Source organism: Protopterus annectens, chromosome 1.part1 (genome assembly GCF_019279795.1).
Source record: "Protopterus annectens isolate FY-2018-M chromosome 1.part1, PAN1.0, whole genome shotgun sequence".
NCBI lineage: Eukaryota > Metazoa > Chordata > Ceratodontiformes > Protopteridae > Protopterus > Protopterus annectens.
This window is the reverse complement of record NC_056726.1, coordinates 964,885,121-964,909,995: the sequence shown is the minus strand read 5'-3', so window position 1 is coordinate 964,909,995 and position 24,875 is coordinate 964,885,121. Positions and strand designations below refer to the sequence as shown.

The window sequence follows — 24,875 nt, the reverse complement described above, 5'->3', positions numbered from 1 at the left end:
CTTAGCTTTTATTTGTTTAATTTATTTACAAACAAATGCAATCTGAGTGTAATGCTGCTCAATGCTAGAGGTCTAAATCTAAAAATGCACTCACTCGAAGTACTCCTTAAAATGTGAATAGTGAACATCGACATTTGTGCTGTAACGGATACCTGGTTCAAGGCAGCAGAAAGCACCCCTGCACTACCAGGCTGTAACTCACTGCACACCTTTCGGCCCCAGAACTTGGACCGAAGCACCAAAGGTGATGGTGTTTCCATATTCATAAAGGATGGGCACACCTCCAGCCTGGTAGCCCACCGTAACTTATCAGAGATACTTCAAGTGCATCTAACATTGGGTAAGACAGTGATTTGGGTCGTCGCCTGCCATAGGTCCCCAACCATGTCCAAAGACTCCCACTCCACATTCCTAAGCACCCTAGAAAATAGTAGGGTCCATCCTAAACTCTTATACTGGGTGACTTCAACTACCCCTCTATTAACTGGGAAAACTACTAATGTGCCAATGCAATTGCCCAATGTTTCTTGGAATTCATTAATTCCAATGCCCTGGGCCAGCTCGTTCTTACCCCCACTAGAGGTAGCAATATCCTTGACCTGGTCATTACTAACATGGGTGACCATTGCTCTACACCAGCAGTCAACTCCTCCCTGGTTAGATCCGACCACAAACTAATCGCCTTGGAAATCCCCCCCCCCCCCCCCAAAGGTAACCACCATGAAAAACTTCTCCAAAGCTAACTTTGGGCTCCTAAAAACAGAGGTGGCTAACTTCATGGCACCCATGCAAATGGAGAATAGTTGCATGACCGCCGAATCCTACACCAATGCACTGTACGAACACGTACACAAATGAATGGATCTTGCCATACCCAATAGAACCAAGACGCTCTCCTCCAAAAAAAGAAAGCCAATCTGGTGGTCCTCTGCCATAAACAAACTCTATAACAGAAGGAGGAAACTGGTGTGGAATAAGGTAAAGTCCCAAGATTGGAAAAAACTCCCTTATCAGCCTCAACAAAAAGTTGAGATCCTTCATCAAATCCTCTAAAGCCAGCTATGAAAACAGAATTGCAGCAGATAGTAAAGATAATCACAAGGCCTTCTATAGTTATATAAAGAATCTCCACGGCAATACCCAGATTTGCTCTGAGCTATTCCACAATGATACCTCCTATATTGAGCCAAGAGATATTGCCAATATACTGTCCGACAGATTCAGTGCCAACTTTACCCCTCTCTCCCCCAACAAAGGACCAATCACAATACCAGTAGATTGCCAGGCACCCAGTATTACTGCTGCGCAGGTTAAAACAGCACTGTCTAAGGCCAAGAATACAGCTTCTATGTGACTTGACAATATCCCTGGCTGTGTCTATATGAACTACAGAGTGAACTGGCACCTCACCTGTGTGCCCTGTTCAATCACAGCCTCACCTCAGGCTTTGTCCCTACCGAAGGGTGCACTGCTACAGTCATCCCTCTCCAAAAAGGAGGAGCGACTACAGACCCTGGGAACTATCGCCCTATTAGCCTGATGAGTCTGATATGCAAAGCTATGGAATGCATCATCATGGACCTAATAAACAAGGATATAGGGAATCTCCAAACTCTGGATCCTACACAGTTTGGTTTTGTGAAGGGTAGATCATGCCTGCTCAACCTGGTAGACTTCTTCGAGTCTGTCACCAGAGCTGTGGATGAAGGCAAGGTGGTTCATACAGCATACCTTGATCTGGCCAAGGCCTTTGATACCATTCCCCACTCAGGAATCATAGAAAAACTCACTAAGCTAGGCATCAACTCCTTTGTCACTAGGTAGGTTGCAAACTGACTCACACTCACAGTGTGAAAGTAGCTGACTCCAAGTTAGACTGCCGACCTGTCACGAGTGGAGTCCAACAGGGTTCGGTCCTGGATCCTCTCCTGTTTGCTTTTTACTTCTCTAAAGTCCAGGCCAACACGAGGGACTCTGGCTGACAAAGTTCACAGACGATTGCATGTTGGGAGCTATTATTAACTCCTCAAGTGATGTTGAAATCCTACAGAAAGGCCTCACTGAGACCAACGACTGGTGTCAGAACCATGGCCTTAAGCTCAATGCCAAAAAATGTGTCATCATCCCCTTTGGGAAAAGCCTGGTTCCCATGAATTACCACATCGATGGTAGTCCACTGAACACAGAAGGATTATAAGAGATCTGGGAACACAGGGTGACAGCAACCCCTTTTCTGACCACCACATTGCCACTGTGGTCAGAAAGTCCTTCTGTGTGTCATCTCATTACTAAGGGTTTTGCATCCAGGAAGAAAGAGGTCATTGCCTCCCTCTACTCTTCCCTTATTAGGCCAGTCATCGAATACAGTGCCCAATTTGGCATGTACCTTACTAGACAGTTGCAACAACTGGATAGGCCACAAAAGTACCTCACAATGAGGATCTTAGGCCTTAAACACTTGTCCTATATGGACAGACTCAAAAAACTCCAACTATTCTCTGTCTCATATGACCGAGTTAGAGTCGATCTCTGCTTGACTTACAAATCCATGCCTGACCCAGCTCTGTTAGAAATGCTACATCTAAAGAAATCCCAATCCCTCCGCACCACATGCTCCCAGAAACCTTAACCTCATTACCACAATCAACAGAACAAGCTGGTGGGACAGGTTCATAACCCAGAGACTGCCCATGCTATGGAATAGACTTCCCATACATATCAAACAGAGCACCTCACTGGCCCTCTTCAAGAGAAATTTTGATGAGTGGATGGGAAATAGAAAATTTCACCCCGGGGATAACTCCAGTGGCTCTACTCGACAGAGGCACTGGGAACTAAGGTCGTGTGGCATGATGTCAGGGTAATTTTATGGGCTAGGCTTGTAAAGGCTCCAGGGCTATTAGCCTAGTACACACCTATGAATCTATTTATTTACATAGCAACACCCCCTGTTAGCAGCCATATGTCGGTAGAGCTATATTTCAAAACCCATTTCCACAAATCTGTTTAGAAGGTTGTATATATTTTCAAAGCCCAACATTTCTCTTCTAAGTTGGCTGCTGGTTATATATTGATCATTCTAGGTGCTAGGAGGCCCTCTCTGTGTAATATCAGTCCACATTACACCCCCGGCAACTTGGTATAGAATAGTATAATTGTAGCACTTGCCATCTTCTTGAGATGACGTTTAACAGCATGTCTTAAGTAAACCAACATGTGGTTGACAACAAAAACAGCAAAACCAACTGTGCCATTTGCAAAATCTTCCAGTGTTCTGCATCACAAACTTGGACATGCTTGCTGTGTAAGCCTTCTGTAAGAAGGTATCTGCTGTGCCAAATCTGAATACCCAAAGTTCTACCTTTCTTTCCCCTTTTTTAAAACTTAGTGTTGAAAGTCTCTTTACTTTCCACAGGCAGTTTGTATTCTTAGTGGGAGAAAGTCCTGACAAGCATATATTTGATTTAAAACTGTAACATTGTCTCTTTACACACTGCAATCAGCTGCATAAATAGGATTCATCTAGGGGATGTGTATAACCTCTTAGAAGAGTTCACTGGAAGTGATAAGAAAGAAAGCTGAACTCAGCAATCCATTTCGATTTTAGAAACAAGTGTTGTCTTACACTGTTTCTGTTCTAAAAATTGGCTGATTAGTAGACGTGGCTGCATGCTGGCTGACACACATATCCAGTGTTACATATTGATTTTCATGGGCAGTTATTGCGAAATGCTTCAACATAAGCACACGCAAGATGTCCACAGTGTCTGTAGATGTCAGCATCAGGGTGAGGCTGCTTTAAAGCATCGGCTTGTGAGCATTTGTTTTGAAATACTTTGTTTTTTTTTTTCCTTTCTTTCTCAAGTTTGAGTTTTCAGTTCTGCACTTTCTCCCCACCCAGTCTGCTTTGTTTGTTCATGACTTTGGAATCCAAGCAAAATTCACTGAGCTAAGTTGAAACCAGTGTCAAGGCTTTCTGGAGGGGGAGGGTGGTTTGTTTATTTGACGTTGCTGGGTCTGTTAAGAAGTTCAAGTGTATTTAAAAGAAAAGTGACCAAAATCTTGGGTTACTAAATGACTTTGTAAAGAGGCATAGAAACAACTATGATGCTACTCTACACAAAAAGTGGGTATTTTAATACCACTGTTTTTATATCAAGATTGTTTTCCTTTTAATGCCAGTCTGTCCCATTCGCCATCCTCAAAGGCAGTTTATATGCTATTAATTTGTTGCCCCTGTGCTAGTCTAGGGGTCCAAGCATCCTTTGGTGGATTGCTTGGTAGATATTGGAGTGATTCCACACCAGGAAACTTTATTCTATAAATTTATGTGATTGTGAAACATAAAATTTATCTTATTTGTGTTTACAGAACATCATTTTAAAGATTGTCATTCCTTGCGACCATATTGTGAAGTATAATGGATGTTTTGTAGTTCAACAACCGTTCGAGTTGTTACAGATTCAGCATTTATGGTTTTATATTACAGGTTTCAGAAAAGTATGAAATACCATTTGAGAAAATCGGAAAGATTTACAAGAAATGCAAAAAAGGGTGAGTACTGATCAAGGATGGAAAGTGGTATTTTTTTATGTAAAAAGTGGGATGGAAAACATTTATGCATCTTGAGTAATCAATATTTGAGTAAAGATGAGTAGAGATGTTGCATGTTAAAAAAAAATGGTCAGATAGAGCAATGATTGCCATAAGTAGTGATTGGATCAGTAATGCTGGATGTACTGACCAACACAGACTAAGTGGGGGTTGTAGCATAACTCAGTCACTGCTCTGTCGGCCTCTGTCCTGTAGACACTGTTGGTAAGCCTGACACTTCTAGTATGGTGAGTTACAGGTATTTTAAGCTGTATTCATACAAAGATTTAGTCTCACTTTACATAACAAATGCTACGTAATCTTTCTACCTTTATGAGAAATGAAGTACAGAAAGATGAAATGGTAGCTTGTGTACAGAGTCATTACCTCAAGTTGGATTTGCCTCTCCAGAACCGTTTTACAGCACCTAACTAGTTAAAAAATGAAGTCATAGATGTGAGAAGAAAGCGTTTTACAAGATGAGAACGTCATCTTCCTTATCCATTTAACAGACTAGTCAAGTAAAGCGTTGCTTATCAGCTGCTCATAGCTGTGGGTGGGGCATGCCATCTGGCATGTTCAAACTGAGTCATTCATTGTGACTTCTGCAGCTTGTTGCTTAATGTAATGCTGCCACTGCTAGGCAGGGTTATAAATATCTGTGTGGTGCTTGTGTAATGACACGTACAAGCAGAGCTGTATGATTCTGAGCTTATGGCAATTACTGACTGTTGTCCAAGAGGCTGGGCTCATAGCAAAGCATTTTATGCAATAAGACCCAGCAGTCAACATGTTCCTCTGTACTGGTGTCCGTGTAACCTTTTGTTGTGTAACATCCCGTTCCTTAGAGCATACGCATAATTATGTGGCAAATTATTGACTACAAGATCTTGTAAAGTGTTTCTGAAACCTGTAATATAAACCCATAAATTAATGCAAGTACAAAAAAAGAAAAGTTGTATATTTATAACTTACTATGGCACCAGTGTTTAAAAATCCTGTTCTCTCATTAAGGACTGGTCCAATAAAGAAACTGAATTGATTCCACTCAAAAAAATGTAAATATGCAGAACTGTGGCAGTTTTTAAATGTTTAAAATTAATCATCTTTCCTTGCTTTCCTGTTAGCTATAACAGATTGCTGGCCTAATAAAATAAACATAGACGCACTTGTTATGAGGAACTTGAAGGGTGTGGGCTGCCTGATATTACCTTTCTAATGTTAAGCATTTTCTCAAAGAGCACATAGTCCCATAATATTAATAAGTATATACAGATTACCAGCCTGTTAACAAAGGTGATGGTGGTGGTGGTGGTGGTGGTGGTGGGGGTTGCGCTATGCATCTGCCCCAGGCATATGTAGTCCCATAATATTAAGTATGTGCAGGTCACCAGCCTACTAACAAAGGGGGAGGGTTTGTGCTATGCATCTGCCCTCGGCATACATAGTCCCATAATATTAATAAGTATATGAAGGTCACCAACCTGTTATCAGAGGGAGAGAGTTCTTGACTGTACTACTGGCAGCAGACATACTAGTAGTGAACTGGGGAACAGAAGGTGTGGAGGCTGGAGGACTGAATGGCTCTAACCAGCTCTCTTGGGAGGAGGGTATGAGGTTGTCTCATGTCTGGCTACAACTCCTTTTGGAGACTTGAGTACTGTTGGTCAGGTAAACAAAGTGAGGCAAAATAACAGCAGATTGTCCACAGTAATGGCTATAGGCCCAGTAGGACATCCAGACGGACTAGTTTGACTTGGGTGTCAGGAGTTAATGGTATCCCCAAGGGGGGGAAGGTATTCACTGCAGTCAGGAAAGTGCCATACTAGGATATCTCTTTTCTCTTCAGCACCCTCCTTTGAAAATGGAAGAGTGGCACAGGGACATGACAGATGGTAGATTCAGAGGGTCAGCAAAGTTGAAAGTGGAACGATAGACAGATAGATAGATAGATAGATAGATAGATAGATAGATAGATATACAGATAGTTAGATCTATAGAGCAGTCAGAGCTACTGCCACTTATTTATTATTACTTGCTCACAGGGGAGTACCCAGATGGTACAGACATACATATATAATTGATATGCAGTACTACTCCCCATTTACCTTTGAACCTAGGAAAAAGAACAATGGGATCTTTAGTAATAGCCTATTGCTTAATATAATTTGTTTTCATATTAATTTTACAAATAGGCAACGGTTGTATAGTTGGGGATGGTGTCATTGTCTTCTGTACCAATGTCCTTGAACCACAATATTTTCGAAACAGTGTAATATGAGTAACTGGGATTGGTATTAGTGTCTTTAATATTTGTGTACCTGAATTCCAGTACCATTACAATCTGTATAAATGAATGTGCAGCACATTGTTAGTAAGAGTGATTCCAGATATGCATCCTAATAAGGCTTACATGCTTTCTTAGTGATAAGTAGGAAGTCCTGTCCTCTAGAGTCAGTCTCTGAGGTACTTTAAATTAAACCTTTTTTGCTTTACTTCCCGCATTCGCTATGGTCCCTTTCCATTACTGCCTGCATCTGTATATGCCTTCCTCTGACTTTCTGTTATATTGCTGCATTTTCATACACTGTTTGTGCTGAATGTCAGCTGACCATTCCTCTAAACCTGGACAGTCTGTTATTATCCTGTCGTCTCACCTCTGTATACTTAACCTATGCAGATCTGTGTATTGTCTTTAGAGATGCATACCATTCCCTTCAGTTCCTCTGCAAAAATAAGTTATATAGGCAGTTGTGCATTACGCCACAGTAACACATCTTCTTCAACATGGACTGTTAACTGTTACATTAGTGACCTTTTGTGCAGCCTTTAGATAAGAGCAACTCCACCCAAAATGTCAAGTTTTTCTTTCCAAAAAGGAATTTTCCTTCCTTTTAATTTAACATCAAGCATGTCACATACAGAAAAAACATGATTAGCTATTCCTCTGATTTTTGCCTGAACATTTGGCTATTTGCAAAATCTCATGCTAGTTTTTTTGCCATACTGTTGGTTATATCATGTGACCACAAGGAGTAGGTGCATATAAGGACTTCCCTTTGAACACTGTTGTAGCTGATAGTGTATCATGCCCTTGAGAATTAATGCTGCTCATCCTATTGTTCACTATTACAGTAGCAGTAGCACTTGGGACTTCTGTCCCAGAAGGCTTGTATGTCTGGCCCATCTTTCAGAACCTTTCATCCTTCTTCCTACAAGATGGAAGGATGCCCTCTCACCTGGATGTCAGCATGCTCGTGGTACAACAGAAAGTCCATCCTTTCACTTCAGTTCTTTTTTGCTGTAGCATAAAAAAAGATTAAATATCAGTGTGAGTATTAAGTATCATCAGTTTAATGATTCAGATTGGCTTCCTGAGAACGAAAAAGTACCCCACTGGGGGAAAAAAATCTTATAATAAAAAAATCTTATTATATTTTTGTGCTTGTTTGTAAGCTAAGGACACTTCAGTACTATAGATGCCAGCTTCAGAAGTTAATAACTGCATTATGTATTGGAAGAAAAGCCTACATAAAGACTTGTCCTTTGGATGGAGTACAATATCACGTCCTGACTGAGTTATACTAGGTTCAACTAGAAGACCAGTAAACTGAGAACCAAATCGCTCCAGGATTTTCTAAACCAGAAGTCATCATGGATGCTCCACATAACTTAAACAAGAAATGTGCCAAAGGGAAGGAACCCAGGAGGCCAACATCGTATTAGTTGAATCCACAAGTCACCCTAGGCTCTACTTGGACTGAGAGCTCTGACAGTGTCCTTCAGGAGACTGTCACACACTGGGATGGTGGGTCATCCTCCAGAGTCAAAATCTTGCAGTGGTCATTCAGGCTGTCTGCCTCTTCATGGGCATTTGGTTCAGACATCTGTATTTGTTACTTGAGGGAAAGGGCAGAATTCTCTCAGTTCTGGCATGCAGATGCATGCAAAGCTCAAAAATAAAAGTCATTAATGCCTGACCATGTACAGAGACCTTAAAGATTGACATAATTGTAAAAGACAGGGCAAATGGCATCCAAATGTCAAACATCTGCCACCTTTCCTCAGCTTGAATTGGGTGGACCCTCACAAAAATGGCTCAGAATTTGTACTCTTTCTCAAGAACCTGCATCCATTACCAGAGCAACTGTTAATGTTAGGTGTCCCTACCTTGAAAAGGAAAAATGAAACATCTCTTCAAAGACTCTGACTACTCTGACTTCAAGGCAGACAGGCCTGTCTAGATGGATATCCACCTTTCTTTCCTATGAATCAGACACTGAGGATATCCTCTCCTCTGCCTCCATGGAGAGTCAAACAATATAATTAAGGATCTTTATTTCTAATAGGAGTTCAAGGATTACTCTTATGTCTCAAAAATATATAGAAAACTTCTGAGTTTTCTAGAGCTAAAACTCTTAGTTATTCCCTGAATGATTAAACCTCAGAGAATGCATTCTTAAATCAATCTTTGAAGCTAGACGCTCAACTCCATTGCAACCAGGAAATGTGACTATTTTTACAGGGTTGCGTGCTCCTGGAACTACCTGTACAAGAATGCAGTGGATGATCATGCTATGGTGTCCATAGAGTCTAGCAAGTGGTCTGTCAAATTCCAGTCAAAAATCACCTTCTTAATGACAGGAAAATCAAAGCACTGGATCACTTTCCAGAGAAACGCTACGTCTTTGCCAACCTGTCCTTCAGGCTGCAAATTGTCAAACCCATGTTTTAGAATTCCAATTGGACCCTCTGTCCCAGCTGATGGACAAGGCTGAGGGGATAGAGAACAAGATCCTGAAAGATAAAGAGTAACAAACAATCTGTCGTGTGTCTATGATATAAGGAATATATCATGTATGGTGTCAGCAACAGAGTCAGTTATTAGGAGACATGCCTGGCAGAGGACCCATTTGCTGCCAGCTCATTTAAAAGCATAGCTTCTCAATACCCTATTAGAGAAGGAACTGCTTTTTGGGTCCCCCACTGAACAGGTATTTAAGGAGCCAGAGGAAAAGGGGAAGTCAGTACATGTGAAATAGCCGTTTTACTCCCCATGCCAAATACAGTATAGACTACAGTAAGAGTCGCCTTCTATCATAGGCAAGAAAAAGGCAAGCAAATCAAATGAGAAGACATGCCAATTCGAGAGAAAATGACAAGCTTACCAAAAGGGAAAGCCTGTGGGCCCTGAGAGCCAAAAACTCACAAGGAAACTGCAATGACTCTGTAGAGCTCTTCTCTCCCTCTACTTCTCAGACCTCATCCTAATGCATTCCCTTCCCAAATCCACCTCATCTGCTTGTTTCCATGAAAAAACAGAATGTCGTCTGGGACAGTTTGTAAATAAGAGTGGGAGAACATAACTCTGGATACTTAGTCCTGAACCTTGAGCAAGGATACAGGCTGCAGTAAGTACCCAAACAACAAAGACATTTAATCAAACTCATATTGCTTGATCTTCTGAACCTAGGGGTTAGACAGAGACTGCAAAAGCAGGAAGATGTTACAGGATTTTACTCACGACTGTCTTTAGGCCCAAGAAAATATGTTCCATGGAATTCAGTCTTAAACTTGTGAAGGCTTAATATGTTTCTGAAAGTCCCAAAATTAAAAATAACTCTTCATGCCTTTATGGTTACCCTAGATCTGAAATGTCTCTGTTCTCCATGCACCTATAGCAAGGGCAGGTAGTTCCTGAAATTCAAAGCAAGAGGAAGCCTGTATCAAATGTAATTATTTGCCCTTTGGTTTATATACTGCACCAATGTTGTTTACAAAGTGTCTTGGTTCAGTAATTGCATATTGCAGAACTAAGGCCTTGCCTGGATGCTGTTCAGGCTCTGATTCTAGAGAAGACACAGTCAGCTTTGTAGTTACCCTGCCCTGCTTCCAAAGTATAGGTTGCTTTCTGAACCAAAATCTTATCTAATATGTTCCATGTAAGTCCTGATGTTCTTCGTGTTTCACTGTTGCAGTCATTGGGTTATCCTGCTGGCAGGCTACCCTCAGTCGGCCTGAATTCTAAAGTCTAGGTCCAGCGTCGGTTGCTGTCTCCTCTTCCCTGACATCAGTGCACCAGGGGTATAAAAGATAAAGCCGACGCCATTTTCTTCAGTCTTTCTTGCCGGGTGGTGCCCGAAGCATAAGCAGTTCGCAAGTGCCGGTCGGCCAACTCCTGAGATTTTCATGTTAGAATTTCAGATCTGAAGTCTTCATTAAAAGCTAAGTACCCCATTGGGGAAACTTTTTTCTTGCTCCAGACCGATGTCAGAAAAAGCTAATAATTGTATTTCTTGTGGGAAGCAAATACCTCATAAGGACTTTCATTCTTACTGAATTCCTTGCCTAGGCCCTGACCACGACTTTGCTAGTTGTCAGATGTTCATCGTGTTACCCTGCTGCAGTCATCACACTTAGGTTATCCTGTCATCAGGCAGTCCCGCAGTTGGCCGGAATTCCAAAGTCTTGGTCCGGCGTCGGTTGCTGTCGCTTCTTCCCTGACGTCAGTGTGCCAGGGGTATAAGTAATGCATCCGACGCCATTTTCTTCAGTCTTTCTTGCCGTGTGGTGCCCGAAGCAGAAGCAGTTCGCAAGTGCCTGTCGGCCGACTCCTGAGATTTTTGAAGTCGAATTTCAGATCCGAAGTGTTCAGTAAAGCTAAGTACCCTGTTGGGGAAACTTTTCTTGCCTCAGACCGATGTCAGAAAAAGTTAACAATTGTATTTCTTGTGGGAAGCAAATACCTCATAAGGATTTTCATTCTTACTGCATACCTTGCCTAGGCCCAGACCACAACGTCACTGGTTGTCGTTTTTGTGTTAGGTTTAATAAGCGTACTATAAAAAGGCGCTTTGATTTCGCACAGCACTACTTCGGTAGAAAATTTAACTACACTATGCCATCGGAGCAACCGGCTACCGGCATGCACAAAAAAATGCAAGGACAAGGACAGGCAGCCTAGACCCAAGCCAGACTCCGAGGCCTCGGCTGGTCCGGTCTCCGGTTCACCGGTCTTCAGTGAGGCTCCGACGCAGCCCCTGACTACCGCAGATCTGGAACCCGAGACCGCTTTGGAGCTTTTGGCGGAGAGTACTAGGCCGACGCAGCCATTTTGTTTAGCCCCTACCGACGACACTGCTGATAAAGATGTCGGTGCTGCAGAAACACCTTCGGTTTCTGAAGGCGTCTTCAGACTTACGACACTCACCATAAAAACGTATCCTAAGACTAAGACTCCTATTAAACCTAAAAAGACTGCACTTCAGTCTCCAGTTCAAGGCCCCATGCCTAAGAAACAGATGCTCAAAATGGCTGAAGATTTGATCTCTTTAATCAGGGGTTCCCAGCCCCCACCCGACAAAAGACCTAGACAAGAGGAAGATTATGCCTCCTCTGAACAAGTGTCTATTTCCTCAGGGTCCTCTGAGGACCAAGATTACTCCTTCTCCCCTTATGAAGATTCTGATGCTGAGGATTCTATTCCCTCAGCTTCTCCTCCTGAAGACTACTCCTTTGGGGAAACTTTACACACTATGAGGGAACATTTTCACTGGGAAGGTCAGGACTACTCTGACTCAAAGAAAAGGCTCAGAGAGTTTCTTTTACTCCCCCAACACAGACCACTTGCCATCCCCCCAGTTTTAGACATAGTGGATGATGTTTACTTAGAATCCAGTTTGAACCCAGATTCTCTGACTCCTGCTCCAGCCAAACCTGACAGATACTATAGAGTGCCTGATTCCCACAAATTCCTGTATAAAAGCCCTGTTGCTGATCCAGAGACTATCTCCCAGGGTCCCAAAGGGGCTAAGGCTTCTATGGCAAAAAATCCTGTACCCTCTGAAAGGGACTCCAGAGCACTAGACAGGTGGGGGAAAAAGGTTTACACCTCAGCCACTCTAGCTATGAGGGCACTAAATTGCCAATTTCACATGCTAAAATATCAGCAATTTCTAATGTCTCAGTTAAAACAAAAAATTAGCGCACTCCCACAACAGTCTGAATTGAAAGAAATGCAGGATCTGTTACATGCAACTGAACAGGTGGGCAAACATGCTTTACAATGTGGTTTTGATTCATTGGAGGCTTCCTGCAGAGCAGCTGTTACTGCGTCTGTTATACGTAGGCATGCTTGGTTAAAGGAACAAACTCTGCCTGATCATGTTAAAGCAAAGCTTCTAGATGCTCCCTTACAGCAGGAGTTAAAGCAGAAGAAGTCTCAAAGAAAATGGAGGATAAGGCAAAATCTATGCAGACAGTCAAAGATTTTCTACAGGTACAGCCCCCTTGCTTCAGCAGAAATTGGCCAATAAAAAATTGGTCCTTTCTAGCTACTGACAGACCACAGAGGGGTAAATACAGACATCCAAGAGGCAGAGGGCAACCACAAGCCCAGTACAAACCTCGACAATGGGGCACTGCAACAGAGAAGGGAGGAGAAGGCAGGTCCCAAACTACCAGAAGGCAAACTCAATGACTTGCACCTCATCTGGCCAAGCAACACTCTCTTGGCAGCCCCCTTGGGAGGAAAACTCACACTTTTTTCAGACAGCTGGCACATTGTCACAAAGGACAAATGGGTCCTAGACATAATTTCACGAGGATACAGATTCCATTTTCACACCTTGCCAATGAAAAGAGGAATGCCAAACCTGCCACAAAATCAATGGGCAGAGGCACAAAAACAAATTACAACTCTCATGGACATGAGAGCCATTCAACTGGTACCTACTCGAGAGCAAGGTCAAGGATTTTACTCAAGACTCTTCCTAGTTCCCAGAAAGGACAATTCTGGACCTTTCAATTCCCATGTTGGGCAAGAAAGCATGGCTAGTAACGTTGGACCTCAAGGAGGCATACCTGCATGTCCCTATCAGACAAAGTTGCAGAAGATACCTCTGTTTCATTGCAGGTTCAAGCTATTACCAATTCTTTGCACTGCTCTTTGGCTTATCTACTGCACCCAGGGTCTTCACAAAATGCCTGGCACCAGTAATTGCATACTGCAGACAAAGAGGAATTCAAATATACCCATACCTGGACGACTGCCTCATCCAAGCAGAAAGCAAGGACATCCTTTTACAACATCTGGCTTTTGTAAAACATCTTCTAAGTTGCCTGGGGTACACAGTAAATGAAATCAAAACTAGTACCCTCACAAAACATGACATTCCTGGGTGCCAGCTTGAATACAATGGCCCAGAAGGCTTATCTGATGCCAGACAAACAACTACAACTGACTATATTTCAAAACGATGGCAACAAAGACCCAACTACCTGCAAGAAAAATTCTGCAGGGCTTGGGCTTCATGGCATCTTGCATACTACTAATACCATTTGCAAAGCTGCATATGAGGAAATTACAGTGGTACCTAAAAAGCGTATGGTCTCAACACAGCCACAGCTTGGACACAATGATATCTCTCATTCCCTGCCTACAACAGGAGTTTCTATGGTGGTCACAGGCATGTCACCTCAACAAGGGTCAGCCTTTCACCTTGCCCCCTGCAAGGCAAACTATGACAACAGATGCATCGGACTATGCCTGGGGGGCACACATGACAGGGCAGTGCGTTCAAGGCGTATGGACTGCAGATCAAAGGAATCTGCACATCAATCAAAAAGAGATGCTAGCTGTACAGAATGCTCTGACAGCCTTCAAGAATCTATTACATCCAGGACAACTTACAATAAGGACGGACAACACCACAGTAATGTGGTACATAAACAAACAAGGGGGTACACACTCCTACCCTCTATGCAGGCAAGCAGTGACCTTGTGGAACACCGCTCTGGCTTACCAAGTTCAGTTACAAGCTCAATTCCTGCCAGGAAAAAAGATCACATTGGCAGACGACCTCAGCAGAAACATCATGGACCCCCATGAGTGGAAACTGGACCCACAAGTATTTGCAATGATAACTCAAAAATGGGGCCTTCCAGACATAGACCTGTTTGCCAGTCCTCAAAACTATCAACTAACAAAATTTTGTACAAGGACACTTCACCATCAAGCTTGGAAAGTGGACGCACTCTCATTCAGTTGGAAAAACCTGACAGTATATGCTTTCCCTCCATTGCCTCTCCTCACAAAGGTGCTTCTGAAAGTCAGAAAGGAGAAACCATGACTGATACTCATAGCCCCAGACTGGCCACGCCAGCACTGGTACCCACTATTGAGGAATATGGCCCAGGGTCCACCTTGGATTTTACCACAAATTGCCCATTTGCTCACACAGCAAAGCAATTAGATTCTTCACAGCCAGCTCAAAACCTTGAATCTGGCTGCATGGCAAATCACCTAAGCATCCAGCAAGCTCCTCTTTCCCAAGCAGTTATGAATGTTATTCTGGAAGCTAGGAGGCCCAGCACCAGGAAGGCCTATTCGGATAAATGGAAAAGGTTTTGCGCCTGGAACCAAGCTAAAGGCCAAAACACACTTCAGCCTTACATGCCTCAGATTCTACAGTACTTAACTGAGATGTTGCACAAAGGACTTTCTTTTTCTTCCATTAAAATCCATGCATCAGCTATTTCAGCCCACTACAACATGGATCCACCCTTATTTTCGCATCCACTTCTAAGGCAGTTCCTCAGAGGGGCAAAAAACTTTAGGCCCCCCAGGAGAGCACCTACACCAACATGGGACCTCAATTTTGTTCTGGAAAAACTTACGCTACCTCCCTTTGAACCAGCTTTCTCTGCAGATCTACAGTTTCTATCATGGAAGACTGCCCTGCTGCTAGCAATAACTTCAGTAGAAGAGTCTCAGAGCTGCAGGCACTAATGGCAGTGGAACCTTTCCTCATTTTCCATCAAGACAGAGTTTCTGTACGAACTAATCCTTCCTTCATGCCTAAGGTGGTTTCCAGTGTGGCTTTAAATCAAACCATCCACTTACCCACCTTCTTCCCAAATCCACAGAACAAAGGAGAAAGAATCCTGCATTCCTTGGACATTCACAGGCAACTTCATTACTACTTGGATAAAACTAAGACTTTCAGAAAATCTGACCAGCTCTTTGTATCCTATGCTACAGCTTCACAAGGGAAGGCCATATCAAAACAAACCATTTCCAAATGGATAGGACATTGCATTCATTTTTGCTATACCCATCATGGAAAACCAGTTCCTGCTACCATTAGGCCCCACTCCACCAGGGCAACAGCTACATCTACAGCCTTCCTCAGGGGGGTTCCTACCAAGGAGATTTTGGAAGCTGCAACTTGGAGTTCAGTACACACCTTTACCAAACATTATCACTTACCACTTTACTCTAAGACTAGAGCTGGCTTTTCCACTGCAGTTCTGCAGGGCCTTCTAGCCTCCTCTAACCCTCTATAACTCCTCCACCCATCCTTAGCTTTGGGATTCTACCCAAGTGTGATGACTGCAGCAGGGTAACACGATGAACATAGTACAGTTTTGTACCTACCATAAATGTAGATGTTCGAGTGTACACCCTGCTGCAGTCCAGGTTACCCTCCCTTCATCCCCTCTGATCTAACTGGCTAAAATCTCTACATTACCTTCCTGATGTATTTGCTTATAGCTGGAGGGATTTTGTGTTTGTCCAAAAATTATTTAATTTGGTACTAATTACTGACCACCTTTTTGGGGGCACCTGACATCTGGGGCAAGAAAAACTGAAGAAAATGGCGTTGGATGCATTACTTATACCCCTGGCGCACTGACGTCAGGGAAGAAGCGACAGCAACCGACGCCGGACCAAGACTTTGGAATTCCAGCCGACTGCGGGACCGCCTGATGACAGGATAACCCAAGTGTGATGACTGCAGCAGGGTGTACACTCGAGCATCTACATTTATGGTAGGTACAAAACTTTACTTTTTGTGCTAGATTTAAGCGTCAGTACGATTTTGCATTACACTATTTTGGCAAAAGATTTAATTATACGATGTCATTGGATAGCCATCTGACTACCGGAATTCACAAGAAACGCAAAGAAAAATAAAAGGACAGGCATCCGAGGTCCAAAACCACCGACAAGGCTTCTTCTAAGCTAGTCGCCGGTTCATGGTTCTCAGTGAGTCACCTTCGCAGCCCCTGACACCCACTACTTTAGACCCGCAGGCCGCTACCGACTCCCACGTGGAGTTGCCTAGGCCACTGGAGGCTCAAGGTATTGGACCTTTGGAGATTATTCCCTCAGATGGGTCCGGAGCCGCTGAGCAGGCATCGGCTTCTGAGGGTGTTTTCAAACCAACTCAATTATACATTAAAACAACTTCAGCTTCAAAGGCAAAGACTAAAGCACCCTTAAAGACAAAGAAACAAGTACAACAACCTCATGGACAGGCCTCCATGCCCAAAAAACAGATGCTCAAAATGGCCGAAGACTTAATTACTTTGATCAGGGGTTCCCATCCCCCACCTGATAAAAGGCCTAGGCAAGAGACAGAATATGAATCTTCAGATCAGGTTTCCGTTTCATCTGAATCCTCTTCTGATCAGGAATACTCTCTTCCTCCCTATGAGGATTCTGATGCTGAAGAATCTATCCCTTCAGCGTCTCCTCCTGAGGATTACTCTTTTGGGGAAACCTTGCATACCATGAGGGAGCATTTCCACTGGGAGAGCCAAGATTTTTCAGACTCTAAGAAAAGGCTCAGAGACTTTCTTTTACTACCACAACACAGGCCCCTAGCTATTCCACCTGTGTTAGACATTATTGATGATGTATTTTTAGAGTCCTTACCTCCAGCTCCTGTTAAGCCGGACAGGTACTACAGGGTTCCTGACTCTTATAAATTCCTTTTCAAAAACCCCGCTGCTGACCCAGAAACTATCTCTCAGGGTCCCAAAGGGGTCAAGGCTTCCACTGCAAAAAACCCTACCCCCTCTGACAGGGAGTCTAGGGCATTGGACAGATGGGGGAAAAAGATTTACACTTTCGCTACCTTGGCTATAAGCGCTTTAAATTGTCAGTTTCATATGCTCAAATATCAGCATTATATTATGTCACTGCTTAAACAGAAAATATTGACAAATTCTGAATGTGCAGAAAACAAAGAAATGCAGGATTTATTGCATGCAGCTGAACAAGTTGGAAAGCATACTTTGCAATTTGGTTTTCATTCTTTGGAGGCCTCCTGCAGAGCCACTGTTACGGGTTCTGTCATCAGGAAGCATGCTTGGTTAAAGGAACAAAGTCTGCCTGATCATGTCAAAGCAAAATTATTAGATGCCCCATTACAGCATGATACTTTGTTTGGTGTTAAAGCAGAAGAGGTGTTAAAGAAAATGGAGGACAAAGCTAAATCTATGCAAACGGTTAAGGATTTCTTACAGGTTCAGTCTCCAAGATTTAGCAGACACTAGTCTACGAAGAATTGGTCCTTTCCAGTGTCAGACAGACCACAAAGGGGCAGATACAGACACCCAAGAGGCAGATCCCAGCCCCAAGGTTCATACAGGTCTAAACAATGGGGTGCTTCTACCTCCAAAAGTGGAGAAGACAAATCACAGCCATACAGGAAACAATCCCAATGACTTCCCCCTGCCTGCACCAAGCACTTATCTTCTGGCAGCACCTTTAGGTGGAAAACTATCACTTTTTTCTCAAAACTGGCACATAATAACCCAGGACAAATGGGTCCTAGACATAGTGTCATAGGGCTACAAGTTGCACTTCCATACCCTGCCAAGTACAAACAGTTGGCCAGACCTGCCAAAACATCAATGGGCAGAGGCACAAAAGCAAGTCTCATCCCTCATGGACATGAGGGCCATTCAACAAGTACCAGAGCAAGAGCAGGGACAAGGATTTTATTCAAGACTGTTCTTGGTACCAAGAAAGGACAAGACCTGGAGACCAATACTGGACCTATCTATTCTAAATACATTTCTGGATATACCAAAATTCAAAATGTTGACTCTACAGCAACTTCTGCCCATGCTGGGAAAGAAGGCTTGGCTTGTGACTTTAGACCTAAAAGAGGCATACCTGCATGTCTCAATCAGACAAGCATGCAGAAGATACCTCAGATTCAAAGCTGGCTCAATGCATTACCAATTCTCTGCACTGCCCTTTGGCTTATCTACTGTGCCCAGGGTCTTCACAAAGTGCCTGGCACTAGTAATTGCATTCTACAGACAAAGAGGAATACAAATATATCCTTACTTGGATGACTGCCTCATTCAAGAAGAGAAAAAGGACATTCTACTACAGCACCTGGCATTTGTAAAGAGATTTCTAACAGGCCTAGGGTACATAGTCAACGAAAAGAAATCAAAACTAGTACCGTCTCAAGAGATAATATTCCTGGGTGCAAGCTTAAATACAACTGCCCAGATGGCTTATCTCACACCAGACAAAGGCAACTGACTACCTTTTTCAACCTGTTGGCAATAAAGGCCCAGTTATCTGCAAGAAAAATTCTGCAGGCTTTGGGCTTCATGGCATCCTGCATTGTACTAATTCCATATGCGAGACTGCATATGAGGAAACTTCAGTGGTACCTAAAAAGTGTTTGGACTCAACATTGCCACAGCCTGGAAACAATAATTACCCTCATTCCCTGCCTGCAACAGTAGTTTTGTTGGTGGGCGAAGGCTTGTCACCAGAACAAGGGGCAACCATTCACTTTACCCCAGCCAGGCAGACATTAACAACGGATGCATCAGATTATGCCTGGGGGGCCCACATGGCAGGAAGATGTATTCAAGGCACATGGTCCACAAACCAAATGCATCTACATATCAATCAAAAAGAGATACTAGCTGTTCAGAATGCCTTGACAGCCTTCAAGGACCTACTTCATCCGGGAAACTACTGATAAAGACAGACAACACAACAGTTATGTAGTATATAAACAAGCAGGGAGGCACTCATTCTTACCCCCTTTGCAGACTAGCCATGACTTTGTGGGACACAGCATTGACTTACCAAGTACATCTGCAGGCACAATTCCTGCCAGGAAAGATAAATACTCTGGCAGACGAACTAAGCAGAAACCTCATGGATCCCCACGAGTGGAAATTGGGTCCACAAGTCTTCAGCATGATAACAAGGAAATGGGGATGCCCGGATATAGATCTATTTGCCTCTCATCACAACTACCAACTAAAAAGATTCTGCACAAGGACTTATCACAGACAAGCATGGAAAGAGGACACCCTATCTTTCAGCTGGAAAAGCTTAGCAGTATATGCCTTTCCTCCAATGCCTCTCCTCCCCAAGGTACTCCTAAAGGTCAGACAAGAGAAGCCAAAGATGATACTGATTGCCCCAGACTGGCCCCGCCAGCACTGGTATCCAATCCTAAGGAACTTGTCTCAATGCCCGGCTTGGACCTTGCCTCAAATACCTCATCTACTATCCCAACAAAACAATCAGATCCTGCACAGCCAACTAAAGACCTTAAATCTGGCAGCATGGCGGATAATGTAGTGATACAAAACGCACCTCTCACTAAAGCTGTAATGGATGTCATTTTGGAGGCGAGAAGGCCTAGTACCAGAAAATCTTACACTGGAAAATGGAAGAGATTCTGTGCTTGGAACCAGGCACAAGGAATTGATACAGCTGTACCAAATATTCCTCAGATTTTGCAATACTTAACTGAGATGCTGGACAAAGGCCTATCCTTGTCATCAATTAAAATTCATGCCTCTGCCATTTCAGCTCATTACAATACAGAGCCACCAGTCTTTTCTCATCCCTTGTTAAGGTAGTACCTCAGAGGAGCCAAAAACTTAAGGCCTCCAAGGAGATCACCAATACCAGCATGGGACCTCAATTATGTTTTGGCAAAACTCACCCTGCCTCCTTTTGAGCCAGCTGATATAAAGTTTCTCTCTTGGAAAACAGCTCTGCTCCTAGCAATAACCTCTGCAAGATGAGTTTCAGAGCTACAGGCATTCATGGCTGTGGAACCTTTCATCATTTTTTATCCAGACAGGGTTTCTCTGAGGACAAACTCGACATTTATGCCTAAGGTTGTGTCCAGTGTGGACCTTAACCAAACTATTCATCTGCCTACTTTTTATCTGAACTCACAGAATAAGGGGGAGAGAATTCTGCATTCTTTGGACATACAGACAGCTATGCCTCTACTTGGAGAGAACCAAAGCTTTCAGAAAGACAGGGCAACTACTAGTGGCATATGCTGCAGGATCACAAGGAAAGGCTATCTCAAAGCAGACTATTTCAAAGTGGATAGGCCACTGCATTCATTTCTACTATTCACAACATGGCAAGCCAGTGCCTAAGGGCATTAGGCCACATTCAACCAGAGCAGCAGCCACTTCAGCAGCCTTTCTCAGGGGAGTACCAACCAAAGACATTTTAGAGGCTGCTACCTGGAGTTCAGTGCACACCTTTACAAAGCACTATCATTTACCACTCTACTCTAAATCCAGGGCAGGCTTTGCCACTGCAGCTCTGCAGGGCCTCATAGCCTCTCCTAATGCTATTTAGCTCCAGCCTCCCAACCATAGCTTTGGGATTCAACCCAAGTGTAATGACTGCAACAGTGAAACACGAAGAACATAGTACAGTTGTGTACACTTACCATAAATGTAGATGTTGTATTCACTGTTGCAGTCCAGGTTACCCGCCCACCATCCCCCATATATTTGCCGCAACTTATCTGCACATCTCTAATCCATACAACCTATGTGGTGTATTTGCTTGTAGATGAAGGTATTATATATTTATGTGCATGCATGTTTTATTGGCATATTTTTAGCCTACCCTTTTGGGGGCACCTGACATCTGGGGCAAGAAAAACTGAAGAAAATGGTGTCAGCTGCATCTTTTTATACCCCTGGCGCACTGACATCAGGGAAGAGGCAACAGCAACTGACGCCAGACCTAAACTTTGGAATTCAGGCCGACTGAGGGTAGCCTGCCAGCAGGATAATCCAAGTGTAATGACTGCAACAGTGAATACACTCGAACATCTACATTTATGGTAAGTGTACACAACTGTACTTTCCTGAAAGCTCCCCCTGGACACTACAAGCCAGAGTGCATTTCTTTCTTCAAAGCAGTTGCAATTACTGTCTTCAAATTTCACCTACATAACACAACTAAATCAGGTTACTACCAAATGGGGGAGGGAGGGTTCTCAGAACACTGTGGTACATGGTCTCCTCAATTTTGATGGTCTTTCTAACAATGATGCACATGATAACATTGCAATGGTACATAAGAAACAAGTTGTATCAGCATAGTCTCTCCCTGCAGTACCCTATCCTCTTGCTTCCTTTGATCATGAAAGAACTTTCATGGTGCATACAACAGATGAACTTCACCCAAGGGTCCATTTAAGATGGACCTGGACACCCAGACTGTAACAACAGACCCATTAGAGACAACCTAAGGTCCTACCCAAGAAGACAATGGACTTGGAGGAAAAACTCAGAGGAAAACCTCATCCGTATCAGAGGTGATGGCAGTAATTTTTGTTATAACACCTTTCAAACAGATCTGGCAGCTAATAAAGCCCAAACAAGACCACAGTGACATTGTGTCTCAACAAACAGGGGGATCCCATTAATATCTTTTCTGGTGGCTGAATATGGAGGACAGGAGTCAAATGTGACCCTCAGGACTTTTCTAAGAAGAACATGCTTTTCAGACCAGTTGGCAGAAAAGAGGCAAAGCCTCATGAATGAATGCTGAACATGGATTAATCCCTTTATTTCATTCACAGGTAAGGTGTGTCAAAAACAGACCTTTTTACTTCTTTAGAAAACTAACACCTCAGCAACTTTTGCACAGGGCACTGATGGCAGGGGCCCAGGCAACAAATGTCTTCCCAGTAAACTCAGCAGGTCTGTTTCTTTGTACCTTTCCTCCAAGCTCTCTTCTCTTTTTTGGAGGTAAAGGTTAACAGGTCATAAATGCTATTTCTTGCTCTCTTTGGCCTAAGATGGCACTGGTTCTTCCTCCTACTGACTATGATAAGAACAGGGTGTGTTCTGCTGCTTCAGTATGTGGACCTCTTGACCCAAAGTAAGATGTTATTCAACCCAAATGTAAGACCCCAAGACTGGCAGCTTGAATGATTTAGCTGTAATCTGCTTAAGGCACACATGTTCTAAGGACATGCTTTCCAGCTTAAGACAGAATAGGAAACCAAATACAAAGTTGTCATACCCAACAAAATGGGAAGAATTCTGCTTTAGGCCATAGCCAGGCTTCAGCATCCTGATCATCAAGTATTTGTAAGTTTTTGACAAATCAAGATTGTCTTAGTTTCCATGAAAGTACTGTTGTCTACATTTTCAGTCTGCCTACCTAGGGATTCCTGCTCTGTTACCTGTAAAGTAATTATTTAAGGAAATTGTACATCTAGGGTCCCCAAGAAGGTACTCTCTCTACAGTTAGAGCAACATACCACTATGCCAAATCAACAGCAGACCTCTGTTATAGGATAGAGACATTAACTTTCCTACTTATGAGCCATCTGCTGGTGCATTCCTCAAACACCTGACCTGGAAAACTGCCTTTTTCAGTGGCCATTACTAGCACAAGAATGATACAAAAACTGTAGGACCTCATTTGCAAACAAGCATTTCTCGTCTTTTACAAGAACAGGGCAACATTCCACACCAGTCCCACCTTCATACACAATGTGGTGGCAGTCATTTCTCTAAATTAGGGCATTAACCTCAGTTTTTTTTCATTCCTACTTGACAGAGCAAGGGTAAAAGGATCTAAAACATTATGAATGTTCTTAAGCAGCAGACGGAAGGACAAAAGAAATTGGACCATTTATTAGCTTTGTAAAGATTAGGGAGGGCAACTTGCTGACCTTGCAGGGTAGTGGAGGTTTCTCTCCCCCTTGGCATCACCTGTACTTCCCTATTTACTACCATTGAGAGTAGCATATCTTTGCAGGCTGAATCTTCTCTAGTCCATCTGTCTGCACAATGTCAACACATTTTCCCTAGGTTTGCATTCCACAGTTACAACACCTAGTGCTCCCACCAGGTGTCGCCAAAGTGCCAAGCCAGAGCTTTCTATCTAGTCTTAGATCCTTCTCTTCAGCTCCTAAAAGTTCGCAAGCAGCTAATTGATATCTGGCTATAACTGTTTTTTTTTTCTTTAGTATGAAGAACCGGTGGTGGTGCTGCGGTAGCGTTGTCGCCTCACAGTATGACGCTGTCCGGTTTGATTCTCAGCTAGACCGTCTTCTGCGTGGAGACATGCGTGAATGGGCATACCTTCGTTGAAGGTTGTGCGTCAGGCCTGGCAAGCCGGTACATAAAAATCAACTGCCAATCATTAGCGGACCGGAGTTCCGATGTGGCGACCCCTAACCGGGAAAAGCCGAAAGACACAAACAAATAAATAAAGAACCATGTGTACTTTCTCCTTGAACTTTTTTTGTTTGTTTAAAGCATACTTCTGTCCACTTGCATATTGCCCCCCCCCCCCCCCCCCCAGTGCTAGGACTTGCTAATGTAAGTGTAGCCAGGGCTGTGTGAATTTTCAGGGCTTGAAATGAAAACACATATGAAGAATTTGTGATTCTCCCAATTGGTCACAAAGCTATTTTTTAACAGTAAATATGTATGCTTTTTTCCTAGAATCTTGGTGAATATGGACGATAATATTGTAAAGCATTACTCCAATGAAGATACTTTTCAGCTGCATATTGAAGAAACAGGAGGATCATTCAAGCTGACCCTCACAGAGATATAAAACACTCCGTATCACCCTGGATTCAGTAGCAGCAAGGGAGGAATAGTCTTTTTCTGCACGTTCACAGATGGGCTATACAAAGAAGGTGTTTTCCACATTTACAGACAGAAATACTGAGGTGTATACAGAGGCATTTGTGCACTCTTGAAAGAGATGCCCACAGCCTTACTAATTAAAATAACTTCCTGAAAACAAGAAGAATAACTAATGTTTGGCCTATGCCCATCTAGCAAATAGTTTTATTTTATCATTTGGTTGTCTAGCAATATTGCTACATGTGATAGTTTGGTACAAAGACAAATGGAGGCAGGCATGGTGGTATGAGATCAAAACAATACGTCTGCAAGATAAAGAAACACAAAACAAAAGAAAAATAAAAGCACTGGTGAAATTTTATTTATGTCATTATGATGCAACTTCTGTGACAGCTACTCAGCAAGTGTAACCAGAGGAGTAATACAACAGGTACATGGAAAAAGTAATGTCATTTTTTTGTACAAAAGATGTGATTTTTTAAGAGTCTTATACTTTGACAATGATGCCCCAGCACCATGTTGGAGGTGTGATGCTGCACTGTGTATGAAGAATGTTAAATATGGCT

The 24,875-nt window shown here is 43.0% G+C and overlaps 1 protein-coding gene across 5 annotated transcripts in view; it reads left to right on the top strand.

Moving 5' to 3' along the window:
- Nucleotides 1–24,642, top strand: part of GRHL1 (grainyhead like transcription factor 1) — a 256,619-nt gene extending 231,977 nt beyond the window's left edge. For all 5 annotated transcript variants that reach the window (XM_044079256.1, XM_044079248.1, XM_044079264.1 and 2 more), the window contains 2 exons: nt 4,490–4,554; nt 24,160–24,642. In XM_044079256.1, coding sequence (XP_043935191.1) covers nt 4,490–4,554; nt 24,160–24,274 — 180 coding nt within the window. In that variant the 3' untranslated portion in view covers nt 24,275–24,642. The remainder of the gene's footprint in view (nt 1–4,489; nt 4,555–24,159) is intronic.
- The last annotated feature ends 233 nt before the right edge of the window (nt 24,643–24,875 follow it).